Source organism: Oryzias melastigma, linkage group LG19 (assembly GCF_002922805.2).
Source record: "Oryzias melastigma strain HK-1 linkage group LG19, ASM292280v2, whole genome shotgun sequence".
NCBI lineage: Eukaryota > Metazoa > Chordata > Actinopteri > Beloniformes > Adrianichthyidae > Oryzias > Oryzias melastigma.
The window spans coordinates 7,902,826-7,921,180 of record NC_050530.1 but is presented as its reverse complement, the minus strand read 5'-3'; the positions used below and the strand labels follow the sequence as shown (position 1 = coordinate 7,921,180).

General features: G+C 40.6%; 1 protein-coding gene across 1 annotated transcript in view; it reads right to left on the bottom strand.

Annotated features, from left to right (window-relative positions):
• Window positions 1–18,355, bottom strand: part of lrp2b (low density lipoprotein receptor-related protein 2b) — a 41,026-nt gene that overhangs the window by 21,133 nt on the left and 1,538 nt on the right. Inside the window, exons 2-43 of the mRNA XM_024284371.2 lie at window positions 17,962–18,072; window positions 17,730–17,852; window positions 17,007–17,123; window positions 16,820–16,930; window positions 15,190–15,306; window positions 14,980–15,096; window positions 14,116–14,259; window positions 13,221–13,337; window positions 13,005–13,133; window positions 12,733–12,902; window positions 12,215–12,438; window positions 11,900–12,106; window positions 11,623–11,825; window positions 11,309–11,449; window positions 10,944–11,153; window positions 10,680–10,872; window positions 10,296–10,421; window positions 10,060–10,190; window positions 8,916–9,053; window positions 8,551–8,829; window positions 8,233–8,472; window positions 8,036–8,158; window positions 7,841–7,957; window positions 7,376–7,753; window positions 7,040–7,288; window positions 6,744–6,952; window positions 6,445–6,626; window positions 6,140–6,368; window positions 5,826–6,003; window positions 5,586–5,714; window positions 5,274–5,440; window positions 5,019–5,162; window positions 4,149–4,258; window positions 3,853–4,030; window positions 3,429–3,642; window positions 2,818–3,054; window positions 2,085–2,276; window positions 1,519–1,991; window positions 867–1,314; window positions 617–782; window positions 383–541; window positions 14–303 (exon numbers count right to left, since the gene is read on the bottom strand). Coding sequence (XP_024140139.1) covers window positions 14–303; window positions 383–541; window positions 617–782; window positions 867–1,314; window positions 1,519–1,991; window positions 2,085–2,276; window positions 2,818–3,054; window positions 3,429–3,642; window positions 3,853–4,030; window positions 4,149–4,258; window positions 5,019–5,162; window positions 5,274–5,440; window positions 5,586–5,714; window positions 5,826–6,003; window positions 6,140–6,368; window positions 6,445–6,626; window positions 6,744–6,952; window positions 7,040–7,288; window positions 7,376–7,753; window positions 7,841–7,957; window positions 8,036–8,158; window positions 8,233–8,472; window positions 8,551–8,829; window positions 8,916–9,053; window positions 10,060–10,190; window positions 10,296–10,421; window positions 10,680–10,872; window positions 10,944–11,153; window positions 11,309–11,449; window positions 11,623–11,825; window positions 11,900–12,106; window positions 12,215–12,438; window positions 12,733–12,902; window positions 13,005–13,133; window positions 13,221–13,337; window positions 14,116–14,259; window positions 14,980–15,096; window positions 15,190–15,306; window positions 16,820–16,930; window positions 17,007–17,123; window positions 17,730–17,852; window positions 17,962–18,072 — 7,920 coding nt within the window. The remainder of the gene's footprint in view (window positions 1–13; window positions 304–382; window positions 542–616; window positions 783–866; window positions 1,315–1,518; window positions 1,992–2,084; window positions 2,277–2,817; window positions 3,055–3,428; window positions 3,643–3,852; window positions 4,031–4,148; window positions 4,259–5,018; window positions 5,163–5,273; window positions 5,441–5,585; window positions 5,715–5,825; window positions 6,004–6,139; window positions 6,369–6,444; window positions 6,627–6,743; window positions 6,953–7,039; window positions 7,289–7,375; window positions 7,754–7,840; window positions 7,958–8,035; window positions 8,159–8,232; window positions 8,473–8,550; window positions 8,830–8,915; window positions 9,054–10,059; window positions 10,191–10,295; window positions 10,422–10,679; window positions 10,873–10,943; window positions 11,154–11,308; window positions 11,450–11,622; window positions 11,826–11,899; window positions 12,107–12,214; window positions 12,439–12,732; window positions 12,903–13,004; window positions 13,134–13,220; window positions 13,338–14,115; window positions 14,260–14,979; window positions 15,097–15,189; window positions 15,307–16,819; window positions 16,931–17,006; window positions 17,124–17,729; window positions 17,853–17,961; window positions 18,073–18,355) is intronic.

Sequence of the window (18,355 nt, the reverse complement as noted above, 5' to 3'; positions counted from 1 at the left end):
AATCTGCTCTTACCAGATACACAGATATGACTGCAACCTCCATTGAACTGTTGGCAGAAGCTGGAGCAATTCTCTTGCTTGGATGCAGCATAAACATGAATGTCATTTGGTCGATACTGCAAGTCCTGGGCTAACGTTGCAAAGCTAGACCCATCTTCTTTTCCAGCCCTGAAAACAGCTCTTTCAGTCCAGTCAGTCCAGAAGATGTCCTGCTGGAAGACGGCCAAGGCAAAAGGGTAGATGACTCCCTGTATGATCACTTGCCGGTTCTCGCCAGTGAGTGTGGCGCGTTCAATTTTGTCTCTGCAGAAGTATATAGGGATAAAAACTTTGAACGGAAAACTAATTAAAATGAATTAAACACTAAAAAATGTGAACTTACAGTGTTGCATCAGTCCAGTAGAGCATTCTTTCGTCATAGTCAATTGTCAGACCGTTGGGTGTTGTTAGACTACTGTTGATGATGGGAGTTCGGAAGTTTCCTCCCAGTGTGGCCCTCTCAATCTTAGCTGGATAGCCCCAATCAGTCCAGTACAAATAACTAAAGAAAAGAGAAGTGGTCACTCATAAAAGCAATCTAAATATGAGAGAGGCAAAAACAGATTCCTGCGTTTACCCGTAGCATGGGTCAACAATGATGCCTCTAGGGCTTTTGCCATGGGCAATGACAGAGCGGTTAGATCCGTCTATCCCTATTGATTGGATATTCCGTTCAGTGTAGTCGGTAAAGTAAAGACGATTATGGACCCAGTCAAAGGCCAGCCCCTCTGGATAAGACAGATCTGGATTGCAAAGTGAAGAAAAGGCAAAGATAGCATCAAACCAGGAATGTGCAAAAAGGGCTCAACTTAAAATGCTAAACTCACCTGAGGCAATAAATACAGGAGGGTTGGTGACAGATGTTGCATAGACATAACCAATTTTACTTCTTCCAGTCCCCACATACTGGGTGAAAAAAATTCGCTTTCCTTTTATGTCATAGTCCAGCCCAATAACTCTGTAGCCCAAGTTAACTGATGGAAAGGGAGTGCTGTGGTCCTCTGGGTCAAGCCTCATGCTGTTTAGTGTGTAGTCGGTGCTGAAAATTAAAAACTCGTCTAGCCCGTAACCACATGAAACTCCATTGCTGAGGAGTGACCCATGAGCACAATCACACTTGGGTTTGGCCTGATCCGGAATGGCAAAGCAGAACTGCTGGCAGCGGCCATTGTTGTCTTGGCAAGGGTTGAAGCCCACCAGGTTGGCAGATGTAGGCTGAACATGAGGGTCAAAGATGATGACATCTTTCAGCTCATCCAGACCGTCTCTGATGACCTGATAAGCAAAATTTAATTAGAAGAAGCTGTATTTTATTGAATCTCTCATGGTGATTGGGTGAGTGTGAAAAGGGTGGTGCTTATAACAGTGAATTCCCTAGAAACAATAAAACGTAAAATAAAATCTTAATCACTTTAATGGTGTTTACCACACATTGTTTTTGTTTTACGCAAAACAATTTTTGTCAAACAGATTTCTTACCTCTGGATTGTCTGTATTGTCTGGGCTTTTACTGGCTTGAAAGAGTTTTTTAAGATTTTTGTCAACCCACAACATGTTGTTCCCAAAAATCGACATCCCTGTTGGAGATGGGTAGCGACTCCCATATCTGATAATTGTCCTTTGTGTTCCATCTATGGCCATGCGGGAGATCATATCAAGAACATCGTCAGTCCAGTAGAGGAAGTTCGCAGTGTAATCAACTGTTAGGCCACGGGGTGATGCTAAGCTTTCAGATGCCAACACTGTACGGTTTGTGCCGTCCAAAAAGGCCCGCTCAATCTTGGGCGTTTGGCCACCATCAGTCCAAAAGAGGAAGCGATTTTTGGGGCTGACAGCCACATCCCTGGGCTGGTCTTCGGAGCTCTTGAGGAGAATCTTTCGGAAAGTGGTGTTGATTGCAAGAACCTCAAGAAGAGTCTCGCTTTCAAAGGAATTGGTAAAGTACAAGTTCCCTGTGCAAGTGAACAGGAGGATTAGGAATGACCAGAACTCATATCTTTACAAGTATTACTGGAACACTTTTTCTAAAAGGAGTGAATTCATACCTGCAATCCAGTCTACAGCCAGTCCTTGGATGCCTCTGATGCCAATGCCAGAATCAATGATTTCGGTATTACCTGCTCCATCTGTTTTAGCACGGTAAATACTCTTGTAATAGGATGAAGATCCATTGGTAGTCCAGTAAACAAAACCAGATTCAATATGCAGGTCCACCTTTTCTATATGGGCATATGAAGCTAAAAACATACTCATGGTTAGCTGAATCAATGAGTAAACTACAAAATAGTTTCTAATTTGTAAAGTCAGATGCTACATTCACACCAGACACGTCTTTGAACATGTGTTTAGCATATGGAGTTCACTACACGGTACTACTGCATGTCCACCATTTACAGTTGGAAGATCTCGCAATTTCTGCTCTTGGCTTTTTCTTTCACAGGTCTATTCTGACCCAGAAAAGACTTGGTGTTGATTGATCAATTTTCAAATGGTTTGTACTTGCCATCCCATACATCACTACCAAGTCCAAGTCCCTCATCGCACCAAGTTCAATCTGGTTTGACTTTGTATATAGAGCCCAAAAATGGTGGTAGAGACTTGTGTAGAAACTTGCATAGTGTGAAGATGAGTTTTGAATGCAGAATGCCTGAAACTCCCATTTGCACGTGATTACCAAGACTTGTGATTAAAAGTGGTTTCTTGAACGGCCATTTGCCAGGGGTGGTGTGAAGGTAGTTTTAGATCTCTTACAGTTAAACAAAAAAAATTCTTACTTACTCCCTTTAATAGGCACCATTGCCTCAGAGTGGTCAGAGCTGTTGATGTGGAAGCCACGAATATACTCTGAGCTGGCAATGATGGCAAAAGATTCATACTGTTCACAGCGGGTGCCATCATTGGAAGGGATGAATCCTGTGGTGCAGGCGCAAGTCTTCTTATTGTCTGGCTTTGGTAGACACAGGTGTGGGCAGCCCCCGTTGTTGGAGCTGCAGGCGTTCGATGTTCCTGCAGAGTCTGAGGTTGGACAGAAAATGTTATTAAAGAGAATTATTAAATTCCTTCTCTTCATGAAAATAATCGCACAACTGTACCAGTGATTAAAAAAATGGAGTATAATTTTTTACTCCATATCATGGAATAGAGGTGTATATTGCAAGAGTCTGGAAATGCAATGTGTATCACGATACGTGTCTCCGGATACAATACGTATCACGATATATCCCAAGACTGTACTTCAGTAGTTCTGAAACTCTTGTCATGAAGTTCAACAGAACTTTCTTTTCAGGGTTTGCACTTAAGTACTTGTACTCTTTTCTACACTGTGCAGAGCCAGTTTAGTAACAGTAGTTACCCATGTCAACACAAAAAAAGACAAAAAAGTGACGTACCGTCCCTTGCATGGACTTTGAGAGCATGCAGTCCAGACATGCCGCTCCTCAACACTACCATGTTGGCACCGTTCTCCTTGTCCACCCTCTCAATGACTTCGTAGTCCACGTCAGTGTAGTAAAGGTGGTTCTGGTAAATTGTCAGGCCCCAAGGATGAGACAAACCACTGACCACCGTCACCCGTGTTACTCCATCCATGGTGCCACTCTCAATCTGGATGGAAAGGTATTTGCAATTACTATTGTCGGAAAAACTGTTAATATAGAGCATGCAAGATTGAGTATATAAATTGTCCCTGTTAAAGAAAAATAATTATATATATATATATATATATATATAAAGGAGAAGATTGTTTTCTTCTTTAAAGGTGAGGCAATTTGGTTCTTTAAAAATTCCTTTTATTTAACTGCTATGTTTACAAACCTTTCCTGAGCCTGCCACACCCCAATACAGCTTCCTGGCTGAGATGTCAGCAGCAATAAACCCAATATTTTCCAAGTTGCCCGTGTAAAGGTTTCTGAGGTTGCTTCCGTCCATGTCAGCACTGGCAACCTTTGGAGGAACTCCAGTATCTGATCCTTTGTCTGTCCAAAACAACTTTCTGTAAGAAAAACAAGGGAGGTGATTAATCCAAACCACGTGTTCTTTTTTTTATTATATTTTTATTTTGGACAGAAATGTGAATCTAAATATAAGAACTAAATGACATTCGTTTTTACCCCCGTGCAGGATCCAGAGCAATTCCATTTGGTTCTCCAGGTCCTTCTGGTTTGCCAGTTGATGCAATGAGGGTCTTTCTGTATTTCTGATCTCCGTCCACACGAATAACCTTACAGCAAAGTTTGTTTAATTACTTCAGTGCAAGAAAAAATATCCAAACTGTTAAAAATGTAGACAGACAAGAACTTAACAGAGGAAACCATCTTGCTTTTCTTGACTGATTACATATTGACCAATATTTTTATTATTTTTCTCATAACATTTGTCATTAAAAGTATATTAATTTTAGTCCTATAAAAATGTAAATGACAAAATGCTCTTTTGAAATTATTAGGAAAAAGATCTATAGTGGCTTAAAATTGCTAAATTTTTACCTTTAAATCACATCTGTCAAAGTCAAGGCCCGGGGGCCAAATCCGGCGGTCCGGTTAATTAAATCAGGCCCTCCAGATAATTTTATTTTATTGCTAATGGCTGTATGTTATCTTCTGCTTATTTCTAACTTGTATCATTTTGACAAAATATATTTTTATGGAGAGTAAATTATTTAAAGTTGTTTAAGGTTTAAATTGATTTATTCTGGAATAATATTCCTGTGTGTTTTTATTCATAGTTATGTTAAAGTTAAGTTTTGAAAGTTTTAAAAATTTTGTTTTAGTGTGTTCATTAAGTGTTCATCCTATTCGGCCCGCGGCCTAAGGTGTGTTTTGGATTTTGGCCCCCTGTGTGGATCTAACTAACTTCATTGAACATGATTTATCTTTTTTAATCCCTTAATTTCCCAAAAAGTTGTTTTAAATATTAACAACTGTCCCTGTATGCATATAATATATTACTAGAAATATATAAATTTATAAATATTTACTTACTTCAATGGTTTTACTAGTTGGATTGGTGTAAAACATTAACCGGCTTATCCAATCAAAAGCCAAACCAGAAGGCGAACCCATGATAGCGGCTGGAGCAAACTCAGATCTGTTAGTCCCATCAGTTTTTACTTGCCAAATCGATCTCTGAAATCAAATTACAAGCAGAAGCCATAATTTCTAGAAACAAGAATTTTACTCACTGAAAGCACATCCTGACGAATGTCTCCAACTTGTCAGGTTAAGAATTCCACTTACAGTGCTTTGTACCCAATAGACAAAATCCTCCCGATCATCAAAGTCAAGATCTCGCCCCTGGCCGATGCCAAAGATGGGAGCCATGGCATTGTTGGATGAGTCGGCCGGGTCCAAAGGAATCCCAAGAATCACAGTATCACTAGCCACCATCAAGAAAGGAGTGTCATCTAGAACAGAAAATAGCAATAAATGTTCATAAAAACAAAGGTGTAGGTTTAGCAGAAATTATGTAAAGTAGGTATCATTTAATTCAATACAGTGAATACAATCTCTGCTTGGTTGAGAACAAGTACAGCGGCCCAGAAAGCTTACCTTTGACACAGGTACGTTTGTCATCATTCAGCTTCCAACCAGAGGGACAGTGGCAGGTGTAGTACCTGGGTCTCAGGGTTGACAGCAAACACAAGTGAGAGCACAGGTGCTCACTGCATGGGTTGATGGCTAAATACAGAAATGTTATATTAAAATGTTACACTTAAAAAAACATTAAATCTGACTGACTTTAGAAAGAAGTAAGTTTGTAAGGAACGGATTGTTCTTTTTCTGAACTACCTGTTGGCTGTTTGATGGGATGATCCATGACAATGCCCATGGGCTGGTAGACACTGCTCATCAAAACGGTGATGTTCCCTCCATGAAACTTGTTTGTACTCATCACTTTGCTGGTGTAGCGCTCTGACCAGAAGATGCTGTCCTCAAATATAGTCATACCATGAGGGTGCTGCAGAACCTGTTGAGAGGGAACCATGCTGACTTTTAAAATTCAAGGATACTGGAAAGATTAAAATTACTAAATTTTATACTACCTAAAGAAGTTGTGACCTGCATTGATTTGTCCCATTTCCTTAATAACCACACAAACTTACCATATCACTTGCCATGACCTGATGACGATTGCTACCATCGTAGTCGCAGTAGTCGATGTATTTAAGGTAAGCATCAGCAAAGTAAACTCTGCGGGTTGTGTAGTCCAGGGCCAAGCCATTGGGCCAGTAGAGTTTAGTGCTGACAATGACTCTCCTCATGGCTCCATCCATGCTAGCTGTTTCAATCCTTGGGTTCTGACCCCAGTCGGACCAGAACATCAGATTTGTACTGAAAGCAGAGTGTCAGAGCTGTTTAAATTGATCAGATCATGGCCCCAAAGCTTCATTATTAAGCAACGTCTTACTGGTTACGAGGGTCTAGAACAAGTCCACGTGGGCTGGTAACATTGGTGTTTAGAAGAACCTTTCGAAAGCGGCCGTCCAGAGTGGCCACTTCAATGCACTCCAAGTCAGAGTCAGTCCAGTAAAGGTTTCGTCCCACCCAGTCCACAGCAATACTCTCGGGCACCATCAGACCAGAGAACACCTTAAGAAAATATTGTTTTTGTCAGCTTTTACTTTTTTGAGCTGGTTAAAAAAAAGTATTGGTTTCCTGGTTAAGATGTGCTAAGTGTACTCTAATGTCTAATGTTTTTTCACTTACTTCCATTTTTTCTGTGCCGTTCTGGAAGACACTCCATATCTTTTTCTGAGAGGCATCAGCCCAGTATATTTTGGAAGTGACACGGTCGAAGTCCACAGTCACAATGCCAGAACCTGTGACCACTGGTCGACTCTCTGGTGGATCCAGGTAGAGCTTGTTTGCAATGATCTGGCTACGCTTTGCAACCAACAGAACAGCTGCCTGTCGGTCTAAGAGGACAAAATGCCTGAAGTAATCCACACAGCAAATACACATATATAGTTATTCTACATTCAAGCTGTTCTTTTGCTGCTTACCTATGGCTTTACAGGTGCGCCCATCAGGCTCCAAGAGGTAGCCTTCTGAACAATGGCACCTGAAGGTGCCTCTCTCGTTGAAGCAGTGTTGGCTACAGAAACCAGGAATCAGGCATTCATTGATGTCATCACAAGTCTTGGAGTCATTGAGGAGTTGGAATCCCGGTGGACATGTGCACTCAGCCCCAAATGGACCCTGGATGCAACCATCGCTGCAGCCTCCATTGTTTAGTGCACAGTCTTCTTGATCTTCATGAAAGCAGATGACAGCAAAGTTGAATGCTATGGACCTTTCTTTTTGATAAACTCATTGAATACCTACTGCAGGATACTTACTGCAGATTGGAGACTCATCTGCACCATTGGGACAGTCTCTCTGTCCATTGCACACCTTGTCCAAGTCAATGCAAACTTCATTTGTAGGGCATAGCCATTGCCCAGAGGGGCAGGTAAAAGGAGGAGTTGGGCAGTTCTGCTCATCACTCATGTCCCTGCAGTCATTCTCTCCATCACACAACCAGCTCATTGGAATGCACATCTTGTTGGCACACTGGAAATAGCTGGATAAACAAGTCACAGCCGGACAAGTGTTGTGCTCATCAGACCCGTCCTCACAATCTGGGTGACCGTCACATTCCCAATCAGCTGGTATGCAGAAACCATCCGTCTGACACTGGAACTCATCATCATGGCAAAGCCCTGGACCTCTAGTGGCTGCAAGACCCCAGAAATATTTGCAAATGAGGAAAGATCAAGACATTGCAAATTCTTTATACCTATAATTTGTTTTTGCCAACTTACGACAGTTTCGTTCATCTGAATGATCTCTGCAGTCAAATACTCCATCGCAACGATAGCTCGAACTGACACACTGGTCTCCACTGGCACAAGCAAACTGATAAGATGGGCAGGAAAACTCTTATAGAGAAAAAAACAGAATGTAAGAAAACTCAGACATTGTTATTGTTCTGGTTAAAGTGTTTATTAAACTCCTACCACAATTTTTTTCATCTGAGCCATCCAAGCAGTCTTGATCTCCATCGCATACATAATAGCTGCTGATACAGCGATGGTCAGGACATAAGAAATATCCTGGGCGGCAGGTGGTAATACTGGAATCTAGCAAGCATAGACAGCTTTTTCAGTCTCCAAACATCTGTTATCATTTAAGCGTTCAAAAGCTAAAAACTTACTGCAGTTGCGTTCATCTGAGCCATCGCCGCAGTCATTGTCCCCATCACACAACCATGCTTTAGAGATACACCTGTTGTTGTCACAGGTAAAGTATTCAGATGAACATGTGAATGGAATATGAGTGGGACAGTTGGTTTCATCAGAGCCATCTCCGCAGTCATCCATGCCATCACAGCGCCAGCTGGAGTATATGCAGCGCTTGTTGTTGCAAGTAAAGGCAAGTGGAGAGCAGCTTGTGCCTGGTAAAACACAAGAATGAGACTTGTTTTTTTTTTACTATTTGCTCAAACATGGCGCTGCTCCACAAAATGTTTTACCTGTGTCAGTGCAGTTAGCTTCGTCGGTTTTATCCACGCAATCAAAAATCCCGTCACAGCGGTAAGAGTTGGGCCTGCAGCGCCCTTCATCACATTCAAAGGAGAAGTCGCCGCAGTTGTTGTCAGGTGGAGGTACAGAATCATCCTTGATGCAGTCTCTCTGATTGTCTTGAAGCTTCATTCCGTACGGACATCCACAAACACGGGTAAAGGAAGGTGTTGGGAAGCAGAAGTGACTGCAGAGACCGTTGGGCACCATGTTACACCGGCTGGTGAAGGCTAAAAGGGGGATGTCAAAGATGTCAGAAAGGTTCTGGACTGGGTTTTATACCTAAGCCTCGTCTAAAATAAGGCTGTGAACTTACTGCTGTGGAGGTCAGTTGAGTAGGCCTTTATGTTCATGATGCCAGTGACTCCTTGTCTGATCATAAAGCTTTCTCCTGCGTCTCTCTTTCTCATCTCAAATACTGCTCTTGTCCTTGTGTCAGACACATATAAGTAGTCTAATCGAAGAGATAAAGTTGTATTAGCAATATTCAGAGATTAGTTACGTTATTTTAAGTTGAAATCATGACATGAAGTCAACTTCAAAACAAATATGTAAGGGATAATGCCCGATGAATTGTGCATTATCAGACACTAATGCACAATGTGAAAGCCTGAATTGTCCGACGCAAAGAAGAGGATGATTGTTTCAGCAAAGTGCTTTAATTTCTGATAATGCACACTTCGAAGGAGATTATCCAACTTAGACCATGGTCACTTACAAAACCAATAAATATTCAAGCAATTTTAAGTACAGCTCAGTGGCCTTATTGTAGAGTGCCCCCCTGAGACTTGAAGGTCGTGAGTGCAAATCCAGGCCGAGTCATACCGAAGACTCTAAAAATAGGACCCAGTACCTCCCTGCTTGACACTCTGCATGAAGGGGTTGGATTGGGGGAAACCACCAAATAGTTCCCTGTGTTTGCAGCTCACCGCTCCCCCAGGGGATGGGTGAACAAATTTCACGCATCAGGGTGTGTGACAGCTTTACAACTTTAAGTACTTTATTTTTGTTATTTGTTTTGGCTTGATCGCTTTTTCACAGAAAGTGAACTATTTGATATGTGGTGTGGTGCGCCATCATGATAACATGACACCAAGACGCTGAGCCGGCACCTACCTCGTCTGCAGCGGCATAGAAAAGCGATATATGTGCTGATTGTCACAATAAGTTAAATAAGGCATCAGTTCAGAGAGAAAGTTCATCTCTTACCACTTGTTTTTTCCAGATGATAAGGAAAAAGTTGGTTTTAAAGAAGTTTGCACAGTGATATAGAACATTTGGACTATGTGACTGGGACTTCTTTTTGAGGTGTGCATTATCATTGTGGTTTATAACTTATACCCACACCCAAGCAACCAATCGGAATCGAGTATTCAGTCGGACCGTGGTATAAATAAAGGTTAGATTGGGCACTTCTATGGCATCAATACCATAGTGGAATTTTATATTCAGAATATTACCTGAATAAACTGTCAGTGAGTAGGGCTGAGTGATCTGGCCGATTTTTGTAAATGTTTCTCTGCCAATTCCCACGATGCTAATGGAACCAATCTGAGCCAGAAGAGAATCCACCCAGTACAGCCTATCCATCCTGTTAAATGACAAGTGAATGATCAATGAAAAGCAAACCTGAAAGCGTGTACTTTGTTTGAAAAAAATGCTTGAATAGGTCACATTTGCAAAACTCTGTAATTACACATAGTCAAGAGCCAGTCCATAAGGCCATCCCAGAGTTGTGTTGACCAGAGGAATGGCGTTGCTCCCATCTGTGAAGGCTCTCATTATGACTGCAGGACGGTACCAATCCGACCAGAACAAAAACCTGTAGGTCCATTTATGATTGAACAGTTAAAAAAACAGGAACATGAAGGAATGTTTTATTGTTTTACTTTCTATTTTGCAGGTTCTGGGCACTAATGCTTCCAAAAACTACCATGTAGGAAGTTAATATCTGTTATTTGTTTTTTTCTTTTTTTGAATAAAAGCATCAGAAATTCTGGACGTTTATTGGTGGAATAGACTATCCTCTAACTGTAAACCCTCAATGAGATACGATATGAATGAAAATTGGTGTTCTTACCCTGCACTAGGATGAACTGCAATTCCCTTTGGATTTCTGAGTCCAGTTACAATGTCTCGTCTGGATTTGTCTGTAACTCTGAGGGCCACCACTGCTCTGTAGGTGGTTGTGGTCCAAAACAAAACCTTGGAGGTCCAGTCATAAGCCATAGCATCAATTATCCCCACTCTGTAGCCTGTCAAAATCTGTTGAACTGAAGGACCAAAACTTCATTGCAGAGGATAATGATATGAACAATTTTATGCAACTCAACTGAAAGCTTACCTGTCCCATTTAGGTTAGACTTATAGACTAAGCCTCTTGACCTGTCATTGTAAAAGATGGCACCCTCATTCCCATCATACTCCACCGCAGAGCCAGAAAGAGATGTTCCTAGTCCTGTGAGGGGCAGTGTTATGTCTTCCTGAAGGGATAAGTTCAGAGGGATTCCCCGCACCGCCAGAGAGGTGGCCAACAACAAGTAGTCCTTCACCTCTGTTAATAAAAAAATGTGGTTATAAGCTTTGATACTGACTATATCTGAAACATGAGTGTCTTTACATTCGTCTTCTGGTGAAAAAAACTTCTTAAATGTGCAAAAAAAAAAAAGAAGCTAGGGATACTTTGTCTTCTAGAAAAGGAAAACTCACTAAAACATGTCCGTCGATCAGTCTGTAAGTCGTAGCCATAGCGACATTTGCAGCGAAAACCCAAACCATCATTGTCTGTGCGATGACTTAATACACAAATGTGCTGACAGCCACCATTGTTTCTGCCACAGGGGTTCATGGCTGAAAAAAAAATAGTAAATTTAGTATAACACATTAACTTCACTGTTCGTTCTCCACCACATGGTTATTTTTTTCATTAAAACTACCCCTAAACTTGGAGAAAAAAAGTACAAATTTGTGACTAGCATGTAGTTTGAATATCTGCTGGGTATAAACAATACATGTCTGCTCACCAAAAGGCTGCAGGACAGGGTGTGCGACCGCAACATGGCCCGGCACCTTTGTGGTACGATAGAGAAGGGTTGGGTTGCTGCCATTGAAGCGATTGGATCTGATCACACCCATCTTGGTCCAGTCAGTGAAGAAAACGTGATTCTCAAACACAGCTATCCCAAATGGATGTGGAGATTGGGTTGCTCCATTGAGGACTATTTTCCTGAAAATCAATCAGTTCTCAATCTTACAAATTCAATGACCATTGGGTTAAAATCTTGTTAAAGTGAGCAATACCTGTCTAAACCATGGTAAGTGACGGTCTCCACTGTGTCGAAGTGGCTGTCAGACCAGTAGACTCTCTTGGTGATTATATCAAGAGTAATCCCTGTTGGTGTGCCAAGTCTGCTTTTGACCAGTTCCACACGATTGCTGCCATCCATGAAAGCACGCTCAAGCTTGGACTCCTTGTCCCCGCTCCCCATGTCTGTGAAGAACATATATCTACAAAAAAACAAAAACTACTTGTTTCTAACAAGCATTTGAAGTTGCTATTTTGTGTCTTTTAAATTGGATTCAGGTTCTTTGTTTGACTGAAAAATGTCAACCCACCCAACTGTTGGATCCAACGCCAGGCCATGAGGACGCTGCAGATTTTCTGCCACAAGCGTCACTCGATTCCCTCCATTAAAGTCGCACGCATCAATGCGTTCCACCAAAACCTCCAAGACATAGAGTTTCAGGCTGACCCAGTCGACTGCCAGATTCTGGACATCGTGAACTGCAACGTTCAGGACCTCTTTAATGTTGCTCCCGTCGAAATTGGCGGAATAAACCTGGCAGGGGAATCGAGTGTTGTAATGTTTCACTGCACTGTAAAGGTGATAAGTTTATCTTGAGAAAAGGCATCCATCCATCTATCTTCTTCCACTCATCTGGAATTGGGTCAGCAGACTAAGCAAAGATACCCTCTCCCAGGTCACTTAATCTAGCTCCTCCTTGAGGCGTAGCCCTGGCCACCCGGGAGACATAGTCTCTCCAGCATGTCCGTGGTCTTCTCCACCCACCAGAACACCTCCCCAGGGAGGCATCCAGGTGATAAAAGTAATGAGACAGTAGATCAAACTGACCTTTTTGGTGTATGTATCGCTCCAGAAGACTAAGCTGCTGCGCCAGTTGACGGCCACCCCGACAGCATAGCCTCTGCCTTGTGCTGGCACCAGAGTACTTGCAAACCGCCCGTGTATATCGGCTATCATCACATCCCCACCATTAGTGAAAATGAGCTTTGGCAATCCAGCTGAGAAATAAAAGCAGCACATCCATCAGAAATTTGTTAGAAATACACCTTCCAGTGTGATTTTTTTTTAAAAAAGGCTTTGAGTTTCGAGGTGTTGTTTACCTGACACGTTGGCTTTACAGACATGACCTTGCTCCAAGACAAATCCGTCCGTGCAGCTGCAGTGGTGTGTTCCAACACGATTCTCACACAGCTGGTCACAGATTCCCCAAATCTGACAGTCATTGTAGTCTGGGCAACAGAGCAAACGTCAAACAGATCAGGGACTGAAATTAAAATTAAAAGAATCTTTAATTTAAAGCCAAAACAAGCCCTCACCTGTGCAGGAGCGGCTGTCATTTGCCACTATAAAACCATCGGGACAGTAGCACGTGCCTCCCTGTGGTGAAGGGTGACAAAGGAACTCACAGCTCAAGGTGGAGCAACGATCCAAACCTGTAAAAATAGGGAAATAAAGAAGAAAAACACATCAGCACAAAGTGGAAAAATTACCACAATTAAGAGTTTTCATAGAACCATTAAGCGACATCAAAACAGAAGTGTGGCCATAAGTCCCTGTGTTACAAAGCAAAAAAGTTAATGATGAACAATGTGAGTGTGGTGATGATGAGGACAAAATAATTATAATTACAGTACAGACTCTAAAACTAACATTTAAGAAATGCTTACGACTGCAATGCACCCTGTATGAACTTTGTGACTACATTTACAGCCAACTGAAAGTGCTGAAAATGTAAAATAAAAATGTATCACTCTCTCTGGAAACGTGTAGAACTTGCTAGATCACACGTGTCAAAGTGAAAGCCCGGGGGCCGGATCCGGCCCTCCAGGTAATTCTATCCGGCCCTCCAGATCATTTTGTTTGATTGTTATTAATGCCCTGATATTATCTTGCGGTTATTTATAGCTGGTATAATTTTAACAAAATATATTTTTAAAATAGTGTAACCCTTTTCCACCTGAGACATCACCGGTGATGCTAAACACAAAAACTTTAACATACTGTAACTTTTCAACCGTTAACACGATAATTCCAGTAAATTGTTGCTTTTCATAGTAAAGGTGAAAAGTTACGTTTTAAAGTTTAGTCTTGTCCTGTGTTTTGGATGTGTTTTGGATTTTGGCCCCTGTGTGATTGAGTTTGACACCCCTGTACTAGATGGTACATTCCGACTTTAACCATGAGGAAAGTGTGCAGGTGACACAGACTTACTGCAGGTTTGCCCCGCTGTGGAGTTGGTCTCATCAGTGCCTCCAGGACAATCCAGTTTACCATCGCACACTTTATTTAAGGGTATGCACAAGGTGGAGCCCGGGCATCCCCACTCGCCAGGGTAACAATCTCGAGAGTCGCTATCTATACACAAAAAAACAGACGTAAATATGAAAATAAAAGAGAAAAGTACATACCATTTTTGAGGCATCCTACTAGGAAAGTTATTCAAAATTTTCTGAATTTACTTATTTAAAGTCCCACTCCAATCCTCTTTTGATCTATTTAAAAAGTGCTCCCAGTGTTTTTTTTATTTTATTTTAAATGTAGGGTGTGGTTTCTAGGAAATACAGCTCTAAGAGAAAATAAGTTAGGAATTACTTGGTCTTATGCATAAACTGCATACGCGATTGGTTTTGTCCATTATTGTGATTTATATTGAAATAAAAAAAAGGAAACACATCATGTCTCCATTTTGTTCAAAAATGTATCCCAAAAGTATGTGAAAGGGATTCACATACTTTCTCTTGCAACAGAACAGCAGTAGTTCATTACAAAGTTGCCTTTTATTTTTGGGTGGGACTGTTGGCGTGGAAGTAAGCCACCCCTGATATCCCATCATCCCTTTGTTTACACTCTCTCCTGCTAGCTTACAGCCACTCACAACCCCAAGCTAACAGCCCTAAGCTTCTGATTCACCACGATTTGAATAAAGAAATGCTATTTTAGTCTTAATTTTCTCAATATTTGTCCTCCATTATGAGAAAAATGCTACAAGAACATGTTTTAATCATGACCTTTAAGTGAAGGAAACATCTTTTACCAAAGCAAACTTAAATCCATGCTGCCATCAAGTCTCCTTACCACATCCCCTCTCATCGCTGAAATCCCCGCAGTCATTGAACTTATCACACACCCAATCCTGAGGAATGCATCGGCCGCTGGAGCAAGTGAAGTCGCTGCCGCGGCAGGTAGAGTACACTGAAAGGTGTTAGGAGAGCGCTTAGAGGACTGACAGGAAGAACGAATCGTCCTGCGATAGTAAGAGCAACAGCTCGTGGGTCTCCTCCTCACCACAGTCCTGCTCGTCACTGTTATCCCCACAGTCATCCCAGTGATCACACACAAACGGCAGAGGGACACAGAAGCCGTTCGCACACTCGAACTGATGGAGAGGACAGTGCTGACTTGCTGGAGAAAGGAAAAATCAGAAGCATTACTACTTAAAAACACGTCCCACAGTTTTAGTTACATCAACAGATTAGTGTCAAAAAGTGTGAAACAACAGTGACCGTAAAGAGCTAAAAAGATACACAAACTTGTGTTTTGAGGTAGTTTGTTGGGAAGAGAAACAGCAGCAGACCACAAAAGGGTCATTTCTCATCCCATAGTTGCATAAAACAAGATTAGGGTGGCTATAATTGTGAATTTTTTCTCACTCCTGACATTTGGTTTTGCCTTTAGGAGAAGAATTCTGATTTCTATTCCTTCAAATCCTGACTTTAATCAAACAAGAACTGAAAAATGTTGGAGCTCTGAGATTTAAGTCATAAATGTGAGTTTTTTTTTTCAGATTAAATCTTAGATTTCTGATTTATAAATTCAGATTTTATTTTAAAGAAAGAAGAATTTTTTTGACCCACCATTGAAATTTCTTGTATTATCCCTTGTTGCCTATTGATGCAAATATGCTTCTGCTCCAAAATTACCTTAAAAAGGTCTATATCATGCAAAATAAACTTTATTGAGCTTTTAAATGTATTATAAAGTCAATTCCCCCCAAAAAAACAAACCCCAAAGCGCTATTTTGCTCCATTCGCAGATATTTTAGCATTCCTCCAAAAACCCTGCTCTCTGAGCCCCAATCCTGAGAATGACCAGGTCCTAACATTCATATGCATGAATGTGGAGGAACAGCCCCTTCCAGGAAGAGTGGATCAGCGACTGACAGAATTTGTGACCATTGTTTTTGTAAAATATGTGGGTAAAAAAATTAAATATGACAATAAACTCCCAAAAGCCCCAGAATAAAGTACATTGTAAACATCTTCCTTCTTTTCGTGTTACGAAATAAATTAACAATGCCAGAAGTCGTGCCATGACAAGGGGAAACAAATCCTGTTAGGGAAGCATATTTTGGCACAACACCGGCTCTACGTCGACGTCCCACGAGGAGCGAAAGGTGATGCATCAGAGATCGAAGTGTCTTACTTCCAGGTAGGAAAAGGAGCTCAGGAAAATTACTTAAATCTCATAAATATTTGTTCTTTAGTAGTAATATATTATAATATATATGGGTATAGTTTACTCTGAAAAACTTAGGAATAGCATAATATAGGTCCTTTAATTTATCATCTAAGCAAAAGACGAGCAATTTTTTTTTAAAAGCTTGAAATAAATTTAGGCGTCAAGGGGTATCAACTAAACTAAATATGATGACCAGAAGTAAAACCTGAACTTACTCAATATTTATAGGAAGATATCATTAAAAAATAGGTAAATAAGCTCTTATTTTGTCAGTACTATGATGACAAACGAAGAAAATTCTAGTTAGCCGGATTACAGCTAATCTGGTTCATTAAAAGGACGTTTTATATGCAGATTTCTTAAATTTACCTACTATATGTTAATATTTTCAGATTTCTAGTTTAAATTTATTATAGTTTAGACGTCTTTTTCTAGCAGCTCATCTCCGTGTACTTACTGCAGTTGAACTCATCAGAACCGTCTCTGCAGTCCTGAAGTCCGTTACATCGCTGAGAGTTTTTGTAACAGGCCCCGTTCGCACACGTCTGCTCAGTGCATTCTGGGTAGTCTGTGATCAAAATAAAGCAAGGAAATGACGATGCAATCGTAGATTGAAAAGATTTTGATTTGTCACAGAGTCTTACTGCAGTTGTTCTCATCAGAGTTGTCCACACAGTCCTTGACGTGGTCACATCTGTAGGTCTTGGGGATGCACTGACCCTCCTGACAGGTGAACTGGTCAGCGCTGCAGGTCTGTCCACCTGAAACAAGTTGGGTCCTTTAAATTGTGTTTTTGAAGAGTTATTTTGAAGACTTATTAAATATTACCTAGAAAATAAAACATTGAAGATGATCAGCCACACAGTTACAAATGCGTCTTGCAAAAACTGAATTTTAAGAAAGTAACAAGAAAAAAAAAAGAAAAATGTCGTATATTTTGGCTTGTAAGAAAATAATCATATTAAGGAAGTTGTTCAATGTCAAAATAATAACAACATGTCTTAGTAAGTAGAGTTTTTTTGTTAAAAGAAGAGTTCTTGACTATTTTTCTTACTCAATTGGCAGATTTATTTTTGCTCATTTAAAGAATTTGCCAATGTGTAAAAAATTTTGACTTATTTCTAAGGAGCCTGTTTTTGTAGCATGCAAAAATCCCCCCAAATATTAAAAAAGAATAATTATTTTTCTGTTTTTTTAAATTAAAATAAAGATTCACTCTTGACAGATGATGTTTTAGTCATTATTGCATTTTTTATGGTTTTGATGAAAACTTCTGCTCAATATAACTTCTTACAAGTAAAAGAAAATAAGTAAGAAAAGTGGATGATAAGTTATTTAGATTTTCACAAGAATGCTGTGTACTTTACCACAAGCTCTTTGCTCGTCTGATCCATCAGTGCAGTCTTCCTCCCCGTCACAGACAAATCCTAAAGGGATGCATTCGCCACTCGTCACACACTTAAATTCCTGCGACGTGCATTCCGGCAGTGCTGTGAAAAGATTTTATACTTAGTTATAGTCTGAAAATGATCCTTTTTATGCCTTTAAATGACATATTTGCATTTAAAATATGAGACAGATTTTTCTCTGTGTACTTACGACAGTTTAGCTCATCGGAATCATCTGTGCAGTCTTTGGTTCCGTCACATCTCCAGTCGATGTTGATGCATTGTCCGTTGGTGCACTGAAACTCATTACTGCCACAACTACCTGTAAAAAAAGAGAGATTTTAGATCAAGTTTAAATATAAATTGATGGGTATGGAGTCCTCAGCTTTCACTTTATCATCAGACCAGGGCTACACAAATACCTTGTTTTGAACAAATTGTATATTTTCTAGTGGATGTTTAGTAATGATTGTTTTCTCTTCAGTAATGAACATTTTTTGCAAATTTCCCAGAAGATCGGGAGTCAATTTTAAAATCTGTAGTGGAAATTATACAAAATGCTGCAAATTGAAGTTTTGCACCACAGAAGCTTTAATTTGAGACTT